Source organism: Hylobates moloch, unplaced genomic scaffold (genome assembly GCF_009828535.3).
Source record: "Hylobates moloch isolate HMO894 unplaced genomic scaffold, HMol_V3 SCAFFOLD_12, whole genome shotgun sequence".
NCBI lineage: Eukaryota > Metazoa > Chordata > Mammalia > Primates > Hylobatidae > Hylobates > Hylobates moloch.
In genome coordinates, this window is record NW_026652287.1 from 62801482 (window position 1) to 62819500 (window position 18019).

At 41.5% G+C, this 18019-nt stretch overlaps 1 protein-coding gene across 3 annotated transcripts in view; it reads left to right on the plus strand.

Moving 5' to 3' along the window:
- UBA2 (ubiquitin like modifier activating enzyme 2) overlaps positions 1-18019 on the plus strand; it is a 43848-nt gene that overhangs the window by 18082 nt on the left and 7747 nt on the right. For 2 of the 3 annotated variants that reach the window (XM_032170424.2, XM_032170423.2), the window contains 7 exons: positions 1113-1234; positions 6365-6464; positions 8074-8240; positions 10342-10435; positions 10528-10640; positions 14632-14787; positions 16319-16415. In XM_032170424.2, coding sequence (XP_032026315.1) covers positions 1113-1234; positions 6365-6464; positions 8074-8240; positions 10342-10435; positions 10528-10640; positions 14632-14787; positions 16319-16415 — 849 coding nt within the window. The remainder of the gene's footprint in view (positions 1-1112; positions 1235-6364; positions 6465-8073; positions 8241-10341; positions 10436-10527; positions 10641-14631; positions 14788-16318; positions 16416-18019) is intronic. The other variant, XM_058425547.1, reaches the window with a different exon arrangement.

Below are 18019 nucleotides of genomic sequence, written 5' to 3' on the forward strand. Positions count from 1 at the left end.
GTGATCTGCCCGCCTCGGCCTCCCAAAGTGCTGGGATTACAAGCGTGAGCCACCGCGCCCGGCCGAGACTATTATCTTTATTTTGTTGATTTAATTTTGGTAGCTTAAGGGAAAAAAAAAAAATTGCTGTATGTGCTAGGTAATGTGTGTTTAACATGTGTTATTTAATTTTTTTTTTTTTTCCTCAGAGGTGGAGTTTCTCTCATTGCCCAGGCTGGAGTACAATGGTACGACCTCGGCTCACTGCAACCTCCGCCTCCTGGGTTCAAATGATTCTCCTGCCTCAGGCTCCTGAGTAGCTGGGATTACAGGCACCTGCCACTGTGCCCAGCTAATTATTGTGTTTTTAGCAGAGACAGGGTTTCACCATGTTAGCCAGGCTGGTCTTGAACTCCTGACCTGAGGTGATCCACTCGCCTTGGCCTCCCAAAGTGCTGGGACAGGCGTAAGCAACCATGCCTGTCCAAAACAATGTTTTACAAAAAAAAATGTGATTCCATTTTACTGATGAGGAAATCAAGGTTAAGAGAAATTTCACAAGTCTAGTAAATAGAGCTGCGAGTTGTTTCTAGTTCTCATGACTGGTCTGTGCTTTGAACTGTTATATGTATAGCTTTCAGAAACTGAGTTACAACAGGCCAGGCAAGGTGGCTTATGCCAGGTAGTCCCAGCATTTTGGGAGGCTGAAGCAGCTGGATTGCTTGAGGTCAGGAATTCGAGACCAGCCTGGCCAACATGGCAAAACCCTGTCTCTACAAAAAATATAAAAATTAGCCAGGCGTGGTGGTGCACACCTGTAGTCCCAACTACTCGTGAGGCTGAGACGGGAAGATGGCTTGAGCCCAAGAGGTAGAAGCTGCAGTGAGCCGATATCTTAACACTGCACTCCAGCCTGGGCAACAGAGTGAGACTTTGTCTCCAAAAACAAGAAAGAAAGAAACTGGGATACAAAAAGATGCTGATGAATGTGTTATTTTCTTTTTCCTTGAACTCAGAATGTGTTGCATTTGAGGATTTCCATGAGTGACTTTCTTTTTATTCCCAAAGGTGAGTGAAAAGAGTTCAGTTCTACATTTATTACAGTTGAAAATAAAATGATGATTATTTTATAGGGGAACCAACAGAAGCCGAAGCCAGAGCTAGAGCATCTAATGAAGATGGTGACATTAAACGTATTTCTACTAAGGAATGGGCTAAATCAACTGGATATGATCCAGTTAAACTTTTTACCAAGGTTAGATTTACTTTCTTTATAATCATGGATAGATGTATTGTTGTGCATAAATATATTGTTCTAGTTCTGCTTGTTTTAAAATAGTCCATAAAATTGAATTAAGCTTCTATGTATATGCCTCGTGATGTCCTATAATGATTGATGCAGTCAGGATATGCAAGTTTTAAAATGTTACCATCTACACTAAATCTATCAGTATAACATTTAAATAGGAGGTAAAATGAAAGGTGGCTTGTATACCTTCTTGGTTGTCTTTCCTTCTCTCACTTTTTACAGAACTTCTTCGTTCGTTTTCCTGCTGCTTCTCATCTTCACTTTTTTTTTTTTTTTTGAAACGGAGTCTTGCTCTTGTCGCCCAGGCTGGAGTGCGGTGGCACAATCTTGGCTCACTGCAGCCTCTGCCTCCTGGGTTCAAGCGATTCTCCTGCCTCAGCCTCCCGAGTAGCTGGGATTACAGGTGTGTACCATCATGCCTGGCTAATTTTGTATTTTTAGTAGAAGTGGGGTCTCACCATGTTGGCCAGGCAGGTCATGAACTCCTGACCTCGAGTGATCTGCCCAGCTTGGCTTCCCAAAGTGCTGGGATTATAGGCGTGAGCCACCGCTCCTGGCTTCATGTTCACTTTTATTTCCTGCTCATATCTTCTATTAGCAGTTTGACTGACGTGTCCTAAATTGCCCTTGAACCCCATAAGCCCCTTTTTCTTGGTGAAATCCCTCTTCATCAGTAGTATATATTATTTGCCTGTTAAATATTTCTAGAGAAATCTGTGAAATTATTTTTATTGAGTCTACCTAATTATTGTTCATCTAGACCCTTAGGTCCGTGTTTTAAAAGTTTTTTTGTTCTGTCTTGACTCCCTAGCAAGTTGTACGTGTGTGGGTTTTTTTGACTCCCTTTTCCTTTTTGTGGAGAATGGGATCTCACCATGTTGCCCAGGCAGACCTCAAACTCCTGGTTTCAAGTCTCAAACTCCTGGGTTCAAGCGATCCTCCAGCCTCTGCCTCCCTAAGTGCTGGGATTACAGGCATGAACCACTGAGCCTAGCCCCTAGCAAGTTTATCATAGAGCTTAAAACTTTCTCAGCTCTTATCAAACTGCCTCAGTATTCTTGCAGCTCTCACTAAGCAGATGACCTTAAGGATATAATAACAGATTTGAAGCCATTGGACATAATTTACCTGTTGAGAGAATGTTCCACATAACCGAAAACTCTTTTTCTTTCTGCTGGAGAGAAGCCACTTTCGGTAAAGGCTAACTTTTGCATATGGCATTTTGCTTTCCTTTTGTACCATTCTTCAGACAGGATTTTTGTCTCTGTCCTGTGTCTCGGATCTTTTTTTTCTTGGTTTCTTTTGTCTGCTTTCCAACATGCACAGGTTCTGCTGTCTTAATCAAATGTCATACTGCTCTCCCCAGCTTGTATTTCGTCTTATTTCCTCAGTGGTAACAGATGTCACATGGCATGTTGACTTTTTTTTTTGGAGACAGAATCCTGCTCTGTCGCCCAGGATAGAGTGCAGTGGCGTGATCTCAGCTTGCTGCAACCTCTGCCTCCTGGTTCAGGCTGTTCTCCTGTGTCAGCCTCCTGAGTAGCTGGGATTACAGGTGCCCGCCACTATGCCTGGCTAATTTTTGTATTTCTAGTAGATAGGGGGTTTCGCCATATTGGCCAGGCTGGGCTCGAACTCCTGACCTCAGGTGATCTGCTTGCCTCGGCTTCCCAAAGTGCTGGGATTACAGGCGTGAGTCATCGTGCCCAGCCCACAGGTTGACTTTCTTATCCCTGTTGCATTTATTTCCTCACTACAGCCCTTTTCTAAAACATGGTTGTATTAGGGTTCTCTAGAGGGACAGAGCTAATAGGATAGATATATACAAAGGGGAGTTGATAGAGTATTAATTCACACAATCACAAGGCCCAACAGTAGGCCCATCTGCAAGCTGAAGAGCAAGGGGAGCCAGTCTGAGTCTCAAAACTGAAGAATTTGGAGTTCAATGTTTGAGGGCAGGAAGCATCCAACATGGGAGAAAGATGTAGGCTGGGAGGCTAGGCCACTCTAGTCTTTTCATGTTTTTCTGGCTGCTGTATATTCTAGCCTCAGTGGCAGCTGATTAGATGGTGCCCACCCAGATAAGAGTGGGTTTGCTTTTCCCAGTCCACTGACTCAAATATTAATGTCTTTTGGCAACACCCTCACAGACACACCCAAGACCGGTACTTTGCATCTATCAGTCCAATCAAGTTGACACTCAGGCATCATAATGGTTTTTATTTTGATTATACTTAAGATGCAGTAAACTTTGATATGGTCAACAGCAGTATCTTCCAAACCAGTATCCTTATTTCCATTCCAATCTGAGCAACACTTGAAAGCCAGAAAAATCTGAAGTGCATCTCCAATCTGTTGTTTAGCAGATAATTTTAAACATCTGCTGTGTGCCAGACACTTCTTTAAGTACAGGGGATTTAGTTGTGAACAAGACAGAAGACAGAGTCCTTGCTCTTTAGAGTCAAACATTGAACAATAAATTTCAGCTTCAGAGTTAATGACATTAAGTTCAGATGCTTTGCAGCCCTTTAATAATAAGTTTCATCTAATGGACTCATCTCCTGGCCTGCATACCCATTTCAGATGTTGCTAGGGAGAGGCTTCAGAAGAGGCTTTCTAGAGCAGGTGACATTTAAGCCCAAGGCTTGAAAGAATAAGAGTCGGAATAGGGTATAGTATGTACAAGGAAACTCTGTGAATAGGGTACAGTATGTACAAGGAAACTCTCATTTGGAAAACTGACATAAATCTCCCCTTAAGGGGGAGAGTGGAAAAAGATGACTGGAGAGAGAAGTTGAGGTCAGATCAGGCAGACTTTCTAGGCCTTGTTAAGGATGTTATAGCAAGACAGTGGGAATCCATTGAAAGATGGCCTTAACAGGATCACTATAAGGGGATAGAGGGGATGCACGCACTACCCTAGGATCTGATATTCGTATTATAGCCAATCTGGGACAGTGCCCCTGGAGTTGTGCAGTGCCAGAATAATTTGGAGTACAGCCATCTGTACTCCCACTGGAGCATGGAGGAGTAGACTCAACAGGACTTCGGATGTATATGGTGAAGATCAGTGGAATAAAAAATGGTACCTGGCTGGGCACTGTGGTTTACACCTGTAATCCTAGCACTTTGGAAGGCCGAGGTGGGAGGATCACTTGAGGCCAGGAGCACAAGACCAGCCTGGGCAATATAGCAAGACTCCATCTCTTAAAAAGAAAAAAAAAGGTAGCCAGGCGTGGTGGCCTGAGCCCGCAGTCCCCAGCTACTCAGGAGGCTGGGACAGGAATATTGCTTGAGCCCAAGGGGTTGAAACTTCAGTGAGCTATGGTCACACCACTGCACTTCAGCCTGGGTAGGTCAAAGAACAGAGGTGCTGTTCTCTGGTGTAAGTGAGGTGGGAGGCAGATGTGTGTATAGGGGTTGGGGGAGGGTAGGAGAAGGTGATATAATCAATTTTGAACTCATTTAGATTCTTTTGGAATATTAGAGAAGTGGTTTTTTTAGATAAGTAGAGGTTTCAACTAGGGATATGGTTGGGATTCCTAGGTTTATAGATGTGGTTAACTACTGGAAATGGACATGATAACACCACAGAGGACAGAATGAAAAGATGGTTCAGTACAGAAATCTGAGGGGCTCCTGATATTTAGTAATAGTTGAATAACAGAGAAAGAGATGGAGCTTAGGCTTAGAAAACTGTTCGTTCAAGCCTTCAAGATCCTCCACAAAATGTTTCCGGCCACGTTTATTACCCAAGTCATAGTGGACTCATCTCCTTGCCTTTGTACCCATTTCACATGTTGCTGTCACAAGGAGACTCTTTCCTTATTTCTTAGATAAAATAGAAATCTTTTTTTTGTTTGTTTGTTTTTTGAGACGGAGTCTCACTCTGTCGCCAGGCTGGAGTGCAGTGGTGCGATCTCAGCTCACTGCACTCTCCGCCTCCCGGGTTCAAGTGATTCTCCTGCCTCAGCCTCCCCAGTAGCTGGGATTACAGGCACGTGCCACGACGCCCAGCTGATTTTTGTATTTTTAGTAGAGATGCAGTTTCACCATGTTGGCCAGGATGGTCTCGATCTCTTGACTTCGTGATCCACCCGCCTTGGTCTCCCAAAGTGCTGAGATTACAGGTGTGAGCCACCACGCCTGGCCAGAAATCCTTATATTACTCAAGGCTTTGTGATATTCACACTAAATTGTATTCTGATTATTTGTATATTTGGCTTATTCTCTAAAGATTAAGGATGCTCAGTTAGTATTGATGGATTTAAGTATATTTTGATAGAAATGGCTTGATTTTTAAATACAGCCAAATTTCTGTTCTTACCTGGTACCAGCAATAAATGTGTCGAATAAATTAATCAACAATAGAAAATGCAGATAAGGAAAAAGAAAAAAAATGTTAAAATCACTTGAAGTTCTAACACATCTTTTCATATGATAGTTTCTCAGTCTACTTGTAATGTTTTTGTTTTTGTAATAATTGTGTGTTTGGGGCTTTTTACATTTTATTTTTGCTCTTGTTTCTGTGGGTTATTTTTGGAGGGAAGGGCACATTTTAAAGATACCACAGTTCAGAAGTTCTGTTGTGAAGCACTTTAGTTTAAAAATCTGTATACTTCATTTGCATGTCCCCATGAGCTTTGAGGCATTGCTGACTGGCATCCTAGGCTTAGTGATTGTCTGTAGTTGTACATTTATTTACAACTACATAATGTACATTTATTTGTATGTGTACATTTATTTGTATGATTGTGCTTCAGACTGATCTTTGGAGCTGAATTTAGGGGAGCTTTTGGAGAGGTGACTTAGGAAGGCAGGGGCAGTCAGCAGTTCAGGGCTCCCTTACTCTGTATTCCTCAGAGCACTTTTGCATTTCACTGTTTTCAATGTAGGGATTCTGTTAGAACTTCCTTTTACAAATGTTTTTCTTTTGAAAATTGTTATGCTGCTGGTATATGACACGTATCTTTAAATCACATTCATAGTGTAATATAATAGATCAGCAATGAAATTTTCTTGTATCTTACCAATTAGGGATTGTAGGGTTCATGGGATCTATCTTTCTTTTGTAAGCTTTTTAAAGATGACATCAGGTATCTGTTGACAATGGACAAACTATGGCGGAAAAGGAAACCTCCAGTTCCGTTGGACTGGGCTGAAGTACAAAGTCAAGGTAAAGAATACATTTTAGTCTTGGAACACCTAAGCTGGAAATACCCTCGCCTAAAGTCTTTGTATAGCCCTGTTGTTGGTTGAAAATGGTATGTCTTCATATATTCAAACAGTACAAAAAAGTATGAAGAACAAAAGTCACTGAAGTCCCACACTTCAGAAATAGCAACTAATAACATTTTCAGGAGTGTTCTGGTGATCCGCCCTGTGCACGCAGATGCAGGCATTCGTGTATACACTGCGTAAATGGAATCATACTATTGATAAACTCTGACTTGCTTTTGTCAGTCAGTATAGTTAACTAGTCTCTTACTAACATGTAGTGTTTTCGTATTTTCCCTGAAATAAAGTTTTGAAATCGCTATATATTTATGTATATCTTTTTTTTTTTTTTGAGACCGTGTCTCACTATATTGCCAAGGCTGGAGCGCAGTGGCACGATCTCAGCTCACTGCAACATGGGTTCAAGTGATTCTCCTGCCTCAGCCTCCCAAGTAGCTGGGATAACAGGCGTGAGCCACTGCGCCTAGCCTATTTATGTACACCTTTGTACCCTTGTGATTATCTCTTTAAGATTTAATCTAGAAACACATTTTTAATTTAAAAATTTTTTAATGTTCAGAAATGAAAAGTTTTTTGAGGCATAGTCTTGCTATGTTGCTCGGATTAGAGTGTAGTGGCTGTTCACAGGCTGTCATAGTGCAAGGCATCCCTGGACTCCTGGGCTCAAGCCATCCTCCTTCCTCAGTCTCCTGAGTAGCTGAGACTGTATGCAACTGTGCCTAGCACATTTTAAAATTTTAAATGTAGGAAAACTATTGTAGTGGCTGTTTTCTCATCCCACTCTTCTTTAACACTTCTTGTCTCTCCTTTATCTGAACTGTATTAGGATTAATTTATGCACAGCAGTGTGGCACCCACTGAAACTTAAAAGATCCCGGGAGACTTGGGATATAATTTTAGAGCAGTTCTCAACAATTGGGGATAGTTATCAAACATTTAATTATGACTCTAGTAGTGTCCGCTTACTGAGTTCTCATTCTCACTAGGTGCTGGGCATAATGCTTATTTATCATCTTATCTACATTATATCTTCGAATCTCCCAGTAATCCTATGAGGTACTGAGGTGGTCTTTTACCTTTCCTATCTCAGCTTTAACAGTTGTTTTTTTTGTGTGTTTTTTTTTTTTTTTTTTGAGACAGAGTCTTGCTCTGTGGCCCAGGCTGGAGTGCAGTGGCGCGATCTTGGCTCACTGCAAGCTCCACCTCCCGGGTTCACGCCATCCTGCTGCCTCAGCCTCCTGAGTAGCTGGGACTACAGGCTCCCACCACCACGCCTGGGTATTTTTTGTATTTTTATTAGAGACGGGGTTTCACCGTGTTAGCCAGGATGGTCTCGATCTCCCGACCTCGTGATCCACCCACCTCGGCCTCCGAAAGTGCTGGGATTACAGGCGTGAGCCACCGTGCCTGGCCCCATGATAATTATTTTAATGGAATTTATTTCATATTTGATTTCTTAATGGTCGGGGATTGAACTTGTTAAACAGAGCACAGTAGAGGAATGATGTTTATTAGTGAAATTTCTAATATATATTTTTTTTCTTTAGGAGAAGAAATGAATGCATCAGATCAACAGAACGAACCCCAGTTAGGCCTGAAAGACCAGCAGGTTCTAGATGTAAAGAGCTATGCACGTCTTTTTTCAAAGAGCATCGAGACTTTGAGAGTTCATTTAGCAGAAAAGGGGGATGGAGCTGAGCTCATATGGGATAAGGTTTGTTTTGACAACGTGTGGCAAGTACTTACATATCAAAAGTGTGTTTTAGTTCTTGAGATGTAATAGAAGCTAGTCATTTTTTGAATATTTACTAGATTTTGAGGAAATATATTGAATTTGGCTTGGATATTTTCAGCTCCAATTGCTGTATGGAGCTGAATTTTCTGTACATGAATTCAAGCAATATCATAAAACTTCATTTGGGATTCTAGTGCTGTGTTCATGGTTTATAATTATGTTGACTAGAAAAATAACGTGAATATATTAAAGTGAAATGTTTCTTGTGTAGAGTAGATGTGTTCATAGAAGTCATAAAATCATTTGTAGAAAACATCTCATTGGCCTGATTTGCCCTTGAAAGTAGTAAGATTGTCTTTGAATTGAAATAGTTATTACCATTTCAGAGGTCTGAAAGACAGAGCTCTTGATACAAAAATGAGATGTAATTATTCTTAGAAGTTAAAATCATATTTAATAGTACTCTGCAGTTATGTCATATTTTGAGATTTGATATTATGAACTAATTTTACTTAATTTTAATTGTAATCAGTATTTTCTATGGCTAAAAGTGTTTTATCTCATAAAGTTTGTATGTTCCTATGCTGGTAAAGATTAGTCATGGGTCTTAAGGCATAAAGGCCAATTTTAGAAACCTAAGAAAAATTTGTGTGTACAGATTTTGAAACTTTGGTTGAATCAGACATCTAAATACACTAAAATGAAGCTAGTATATTTAGACTCTTGGGATTCTTATAAACATTAGTCTCTTGGGTTTTGTGATATTTAAAGAGTAACTTTTCATATTTTCATTGTTATTGTTATGCTGGTGATTTGGGAAGTTTTCATTAGTGCACAGAGGCTAAATAAAGAGCCCTTGGAATGGGAATTGTTATCCTCTTGAGTAAAGTCCACATGTAATGGGTGTGATAAGACAGCTGCTTAGGGAAGACACTGTGTTGAGTATTCAGCATTCTTAGTCCTCACCACACCTTATGAGATGGGGATATAATTTCCCCTATTTAATAGTTTAAGAGATTTTGACTCAGGGAATTTGACTTGCCTGAGGATTCACAGCCAACCAATAAGTACATAAAGAACTATGCTATCAGTATTTTTACTTCTGTTCTGTGATGCCTCTGAATTTTAGACCAGGGTAATACCTTCTCAGTGCAAAGCAGGAAGCCTTGCTGAAATCTAGAGACTAGGATATAGTCTCAGGAAAAATACAAATCGTAACAGGAAAAACTTGGATTGTATTGCCTTATCTGAAGCAACAGCATATATGAGAGAGTGGTGCATATGAAGAGAGTTTGGCAAAGGGGAGGTAAAAAGAGTCATCCAGGTTTTTCTGAAGTGTTAAACAGCTTTTTTTTTTGAATTGAGACAGGGTCTCACTCTGTCACCTAGGCTGGAGTGCAGTGGCATGATCTTGGCTCACTGCAGCCTCTGTGTCCCGTGTTCAAGTGATCCCGCCACCTCAGGCTCCCGAGTACCTGGGACAACTTTAGGTGTGCGCCACCATGCCTGGCTAATTTTTTGTGTTTTTGGTGGAGATGGGGTTTTGCCACGTTGCCTGGGCTGGTCACAAACTCCTGAGCTCAGGCAATCTGCTTGCCTCAGCCTACTAAATTGCTTGAGACTGCAGGCATGAGCCACTATGCTCAGCCTGAAACAATTTTCTTAAATTGCCCGTCTTTTGGCCCGGATTCTGTGTTTGTCCAGCAACCTTCTCATTACTGATAAATTGGACCCAGGAAAGGGTTGCCATTGTCAGTGAGTGGAATTGAGATTCCGGTGTATACACTGAGTCTCCGGTGCCTTTGTTTAGGCTGGAGTGAGTTCCTAGAAGCTAGTGATTCTTGGTGTTCTTGTCAGACTCATTACTGGACCAGAGGAGCTGATGATGAGACCCCACCCCCTACTTAGCCCACCTCCATGCTACTGTGAGGTCCTAGCTGACTGGTCTTTCCCTCAGCACCCCCTTGTTCTAGTCGAAAGTCTACAGTGTTATAAACACATGAAAGTATTGCTCTGAAAGTAATGCTTCAAAATAGTAAATTTGTGGAGAAACTTGTTAAATTGTTTCAATTATTGGCAGGATGACCCATCTGCAATGGATTTTGTCACCTCTGCTGCAAACCTCAGGATGCATATTTTCAGTATGAATATGAAGAGTAGATTTGATATCAAATGTAAGTTATTTGTACTAAAGTTGTATCACTAAAACCTTGAAGTTGTTTTTTTAAACAGTGAAACATACTCATCCTTTTTTTTTTTTTTCCAGCAATGGCAGGGAACATTATTCCTGCTATTGCTACTACTAATGCAGTGATTGCTGGGTTGATAGTATTGGAAGGATTGAAGATTTTATCAGGAAAAATAGACCAGTGCAGAACAGTGAGTATTTCTGTTTGCATTTTTACGCAACCCCCCTTAAAAAATCATTAATAAAAAGTACATTAAACAGATAATTTTTAAAATGAAAACAATAACATTGGTTTAAAGCAATGGAAAAGTAATTTTTCTAGTTACCAAGTGAGTGTGTGTTTAAGCTTCCTGGAAATTGCAACAAAAAGGAAAAATTAAGAAGTTGCCGCCGGGCACAGTGGCTCACGCCTGTAATCCCAGCACTTTGGGAGGCCGAAGCGGGTGGATCACGAGGTCAGGAGATGGAGACCATCCTGGCTAACACGGTGAAACCCTGTCACTACTAAAAATACAAAAAATTAGCCGGGCGTGGTGGCAGGCACCTGTAGTCCCAGCTACTCGGGAGGCTGAGGCAGGAGAATGGCGTGAACCTGGGAGGCGGAGCTTGCAGTGAGCCGAGATCATGAGAGTGCACTCCAGCCTGGGCAATAGAGCAAGACTCCGTCTCAAAAAGGAAAAAAAAAAAAAGAAGTTGCTTTTGCTTCTAACGGTTCCAATTTTACTGAATTCTTGCAAGAATTCATTGTGCGGTCCTTATACTAAGATGTTTCAACTGTTTTTCAATTCGGAGAATGCTATATGGGTTTTAAAATTTGCTTGGTCATTTTATAGTCCCTTGTTCAGTCATTCTCCTGTTGAGTCATTCTTTTCAATTTTATTTTATAGTTTTTGATAATGTCAATGTCTGAGATCTTTATGGGTGAGTCTACTGTCATTTCTGCTATTTCTCTTAGTGCTTTGCTTGTATGGTTTATGATTTTTTAAAAACTGGATGTGTATTAGAATTGTGTCTGGTAATTCTTTAGGGACCCATTGTAGATGTATTTCTTCAGAGAGCATTTGTGGTTATTATATTTGGGTGCTTGGGGCACTGCCAATACAGGACTACTTTTAAATGAGGATTTTCAGTACATATGTATTCAGACCACAAACCTGCACGTGCCCTATGTTATTGTCATGAATTATATGGGAAGATAACTCCTCCCCCTCCACTAAGCACCAAGTTTAAGATCATTTTTATGGAGAAAGTATTTTTCTCCTCTCTTTTCAGGTCCTTGGTTTGTGTAAGGGTCTCCTATTTTAAGAGTTCCTACCTTAGTGGTGGGTGGGGTAGGTGTATCTCTTAAGACTAACACTACTTGGATGTTCTCTTTGGATTCCTTCCTTCGATGTTGTGTCTGCAGACACTTCACTTTCTTACCAGCTCAAGAAGGCCTCCTAGGAAATACTAGCCAATACTTTTACTGTTGTTTAGGTTCTTCTTTTTATTGTTGAAATAAAAAGACATTTACCTTCAGAAATTTCAAAAAATATCTAGTTTGCAATGGTACTGTTATTTTGCAGTGTCGTTGATGCACACTTACTTTTTTTTTTTCTTTTGAGACGGAGTCTAGCTCTGTTGCCCAGGCTGGAGTGCAGTGGCGCAGTCTTGGCTCACTGCAACCTCCGCCTCCCAGGATCAAGCGATTCTCCTGTCTCAGCCTCCTGAGTAGCTGGGATTACAGGCACACACCACCATGCCAGCTAATTTTTGTATTTTTAATAGAGGTGGGGTTTCACTATGTTGGTCAGGCTGGTCTCGAACTCCTGACCTCATGATCTGCCCACCTCGGCCTCCCAAAGTGCTGGGATTACAGACATACAGGCATGAGCCACTGCGCCCGGCCCTTTTTTTTTTTTTTTTTTAAAAACAGACGGGGTCTTGCTGTGTTGTCCAGGTTGGTCCTGAACTCCTGGGCTCAAGCAGTCCTCCCACCTTGGCCTCCCAAAGTGCTGGGATTACAGGTGTAAGCCACTGCACCTGGCCTGATGTGCTCTTTTTTTTCTTTTTTGAGGTGGAATCTTGCTCTCACCCAGGCTGGAGTACAGTGATGTGATCTTGGCTCACTGCAACCTCCACCTGCTGGGTTCCAGCGATTCTCCTGCCTCAGCCTCCCGAGTAGCTGGGATTACTGGCACATGCCACCACACCTGGCTAATTTTTGTATTTTTAGTGGAGACGGTGTTTCACCGTGTTGCCCAGGTTGGTCTCAAACTCCTGGCCTGAAGTGATCTGCCCTCCTCAGCCTTTCAGAGTGCTGGGATTTCAGGCGTGAGCTACCACTCCCAGCCTCGATGCACTCTTAAAATATTTTATTTTCATGAAATTTCAGTTTGAAGGAACAGAATCAAGTTGCCCAGTCTGCCATCTTGATTTAGTTTTCTATTTAAACTTTTATTGTATATGTTATATTTTTAATTTCTAAGAACTTTATTTTTTGGTATCTTTTTTTTTGAGATGGAATTTTGCTCTGTCACCCAGGCTAGAGTGCAGTGGCGCGATCTCGGCTCATTGCAACCTCCACCTCCCAAGTTGAAGTGATTCTCCTGCCTCGGCCTCCTCAGTAGCTGGGACTACAGGCGGGCGCCACCACACCTGGCTAATTTTTGTAGTTTTAGGAGAGACAGGGTTTTACCATGTTAGCAGGCTGGTCGCGAACTCCTGACCTCAGGTGATCTGCCTGCCTTGCCCATCCCAAAGTACTGGAATTACAGGAGTGAGCCACCACTTCTGGCCGATATCCAGTTTTTAAATTATTTTTAAAATTTTTTTTATAGCAGCCTGAAGCTGTAGTATCCCTTTGAGCTCACCAACAGTACTAATTACTGAACTTATTAAAATGTCTGTTATTTCCCATCACATCCTTCCGGTTTCTTTGCCTGCTTAGCTCCATGCCACTCTTGGACTATTAATAGTAATATATCTGGCCAGGCACGATGGCTCATATGTGTAATCCCAGCTCTTTGGGAGGCCGGGGCGGATCACCTGAGGTCGGAAGTTCGAGACTAGCCTGACTAACGTGGAGAAACCTGGTCTCTACTAAAAAAAAAAAAAAAAAAAAAAAAGAAAGAAAAAGAAAAAGAAATAATATATTTGGATTTCACTTTTTTACATTTGCAAATGAATTCCAGCCTGGATTAATGTTAGCCCAGGTATTAATAGTGGTAGCAATTGCTTTTATTATTGTCAGTTTCCCTTAGCACACTTACCTTCCCGGTGAAGCCCAAAATCAAACAAATCTTTCTCCCTCTGTAGCCTGCTTGGCCTGGGCAGTTTGCTTCTAGCCCTTCCACCTACCAGTATTCATTGTACGGAGAAACTATTTTACAGAGGAGGGCTTTAGTGTCTCTTGAGGGATTTAGTTCTGTATTCTCAGGGGAATCCGTAGAGTACTCCTTTAGAATTCATTCCTCTTAGTGGACTCAACACCACATTGTAGTCACAAGATAAAGGTTTGTGTCTCAGCTTCTTGTCTTCTGACATTGTTGTTTCTGTTGGATCTTGCTAGTGTTTTCTAAACTTTAGTAGTAGCAGGAGCTTGGAGCTTTTCTTAATTTCAATGTAATTTGTATATTTGCCTTGGTTCTTAATTTTTTTTGTTTAGTATTAGAGAAATGGTAAATAGGTACATATACTGCCAGAAATACATTTTTTTCCCTCATTATATAAATGTTGTTATAATCAGAAAATTAGGGAAGGCAGTGACGTTGATTCTAGACATCTGTGAAAGGCACTATCGTCAACTGGAGAAATCAATGTGTTGGTCTTGTCAGGAGATTGCTTGGTTGATAAGAATAGCCTCAGGGAGGGACACCAGCTGCTGATACAATGATGGCACCACAGATGAACATGCCTGTGCCCTTACTCTTGCCAAATTAGGTTGCAGAAGAACGTGGAGTCTTATATAATACAAGGAGATGTCTTTTCAGCAAGCCTAGCAAGCCTAGCCTTTAGCTGATTGGAAAAGAAGGTTGAAAAACCAGGCTCCTAAAAAGGTCATGATTTTCCTGATCCATTTTGCCATCTGGAAGGGAATTTTTAAGTCATTTTTTATTGGATATCTGGTAAACGAGATTTTAGATTGGTGTATAAAATTATAGCACACATTTCTGATTTCTGCCTGTTATTTCTCTTCCAAAGATTTTTTTGAATAAACAACCAAACCCAAGAAAGAAGCTTCTTGTGCCTTGTGCACTGGATCCTCCCAACCCCAATTGTTACGTATGTGCCAGCAAGCCAGAGGTGACTGTGCGGCTGAATGTCCATAAAGTGACTGTTCTCACTTTACAAGACAAGGTCAGTGCAAGGCCTGGGTCTCTTTTCCTTTTGCTTTTACAGTGTTACTGTGATAACAAGCAAACGCTAGCTAGTGACTCTGAAAAGGTCCGACTGCAGAGATGTGTTGCTGTGATTTCCTGGGTTATTTTGCCTTCTGGATTCCTGCAGGCTCTTCTGTCTGTGGTCCCAGAATAAGTGCCTCACATTCCCAGAATGGAGTAGGAGTATTTGACTGGAATCTGCAGCACAGTGGTGGCACAGTATCACAGCAAGCAGAGGACTTCTTTGCTCTTTGCTTCCCAGGCAGTGGGTAAATTCTGTATTTTTTGACAAATAACAGGTATCCTTGAATGGTCCTCACTATGGCAGTGAGCAGATAAGTATTTGCAATGCAGTGCAAAGTTTGCATTTCCAGTAGAGGAAAGCCCCAGTTACCAGCTTTGTATTAAAGGGTATAAGTAACTTGCAGAGTTTTGGTTTCTTTGCATGTTGGACAGTGCCCAGTCCCAGCAAATTAGGGGGCTTTTGTTATTTCTGAGTTGAGGCTAAGTGGTGGTGTACACTTATCTAATATGACCTGATTCTGGTATGGTAAGTTAGTCCCTGAGGGCATAGGGCATTTGCACACCTGGATTCACCTCTGGAGCTGAAGTGAGGGAAGAAATGGGGGTTTAGGACATGGTCTGGTCCTTAAGTTCCTGTTAAATTGGCTAGATTTGTGTATTCGGGGAGGTTTTCTTTTTTTATGACCCAAAAGTGTCACTTTCCACTTTAGGATCACTTCCTATTGTTCTCTGGTTGTGACCATCATAATGCTACATATTTACATGCCTCTTGAGAGAGGAGGAAGCGGCCCTTCTCAAATAGCAGTGCTGCCTGATCGGGAATGGCCTTTCTTCCAGAAACTGGTTAGGCAGGACGGATTGATTTGAGCTTATGGTTTGGTCAAGGAAGTGGCAGGTACAGCAGTGGGTGGTTGCCCCAGTTTCTTTTCTAGGAAATAATTATCTTTGATATCTCCTGATTCTTGAGCTTAAAGGTAATTCCTCTATTTGTAGATTCTTAGAGTTCCTCCTTTCTTTTTTCCCTCTTTCTTTTTTAGGAGCTGGTAGGATTTAACAGAATATTATCACTTCTCTAAATGCATGGAATGGGGAGGCTTATCTGAGAGTCAGGTTAATGAGAAATGATTCCATCTATCAAACCCCTGCCATTACAGGGTTGGCACAGAGACTGAAATGAAATATGTCAAGTGTGTGTAGCTCACTACCTAATCTGCAGAGAAAGACAAAGTAGCAAGAGCCAGCCAGGGAGTTCCTAGTCCCCTGTTGGGATGAAGCTGGATCTGATCTGCATCAGTGGTCAGATGTGGGGATGGAACTCCGGTGAATCCCCACGGCTTTCCTGCTTGCTCTAAGGGATCTTGAAGAGTGACTTTGCCGGTTTCCAATAAATAGAAGGGGAAAGTAAGAGCCTTTATAGAAGTCTAGGATTTCTTATGATCTTTACCTATGTTAATATTTTGAATCCCTTTTTTTTTTTTTTGTAGATAGTGAAAGAAAAATTTGCTATGGTAGCACCAGATGTCCAAATTGAAGATGGGAAAGGAACAATCCTGATATCTTCCGAAGAGGGAGAGACGGAAGGTATCATACATTGTATTTATTCACTCCTCTCATTGAGGAGACTGCTTGAAGAGTGCACATTAGTTGATTCATTTACTGTATATGATATTCAGTATTACAGAGAGTGGCAGTGTTTGGTCATGGAGGTGCTCTTTCAAGGTGACATTGCTGGGGGTCATCACACTTCCATGTTTGGGAACTCTATGTCAGACATTTTCAGTGACTGCAGTGCTCTTGTCCACTTCCAAGGAACCTCCTTGCCGGTATCATGGATCCTGGGAGCTAACCTTGTGATGAGAAGACTGTTCTGTCTGTCAAATCACAGTGGGGAGGGTTCTAAGGCATTTGGAGATTTTTCTCCAAGAGTGGGGAAGCCTTGGTAGCCTGTTCCTACTATATAGAAGAAAGATTATTGAAATTCAGTGCCCGGTTTTGGCATTCTGATCTTTCCTTTCAAAAGCTCAAGCAGTTCATCCCTTTTGCTAATGCATTTGCTATACAAGGTACAATATATTTGATTCTGTTGAAGCTTTCATAGTAAGGATTGCATCGTAGTTATTCCTCCTTCAGACTATACTCGTTGATCCCATACCTCCTTGATCACTTTTTTAGCTCATTTCTTGAGTTGCTGTTCTCGTTTTTCCATGTCCCAGTTTTTGCCAGTGTGCCGTTATTTTCAAAGGTTCTAGGCCTTGTGTTTTCCCTGTATATTGACTTAATTCATACCTATTTGTCTATTGGTCATTTATTCATACTTTGTGAGGTCCTGATGGCGATTCAGATGTTAAGCCTTCTTTAAATTCAGATTTAGTGTCAGGGTTCTTGTTGGTTGTAGTTGCTTGCTGAGAAATTGTTTGGGCTGTTAGGTCATGTGTAATTGGAGGCCATGTTTTGGCTGTGTGGTCTCTATTTTAGGAGTCTACTTGAGTATTCAAGCCTCATTCTAGCCAGCTGACTTTTAAAAAAATGTTTGTTTGTGATTATATGCTGTCCCTTAGTTGTAGCCAGCTCTTTCAAATGCTAGCTTAAAAATGGAAACTGGTCAGGAATCTCAGTGGCTTCAGCGTGACCCTTCTGTACAGAATACATGTGGTATGGAGGGTGAGACAGCACTTACCAGAATATGTGTGGAGTCCTCTATGACAGGCATAGTTTTGGGTATTCATAAGTCAAGGATGAATAAGACAACAGACCTTGGCTTGAAGTGCCTTGCAGCCTGGAAGGAGAAGGGAGATTGTCAACAGCTGGATTCAGCATAGTCCAAGGAAAAGTGTAGAAAAAGTGTGTACACAGTACAAATCTAAGGAAAGTATATTCAGCTTTGTGAAAGGGAGGGGGAGTAATGGGAAAGGGAGTACTCTTTGGTCAGTTTTTGAAGACATAGTAAGGACTCCCTGGACAAAGAAGAGAGCATTTAGACAGCATGAACGTCTGTCTACAAAGGTGTGAACTTGTGAAACAACCTAAACTGCCTTGGGAGTGGCCCATTGTTTGGTTTCACTGGAAGTCAGGGTGCTGAGGGGTTGGCAGCAGTGGTAAGGTTGAAGTCTTTCTTATCATATGTGCAGTGTTTGTCTTCCTCCTCTCCCTTGACTCCTACCCTCCAGAGGAAGGGGCAGTATTTC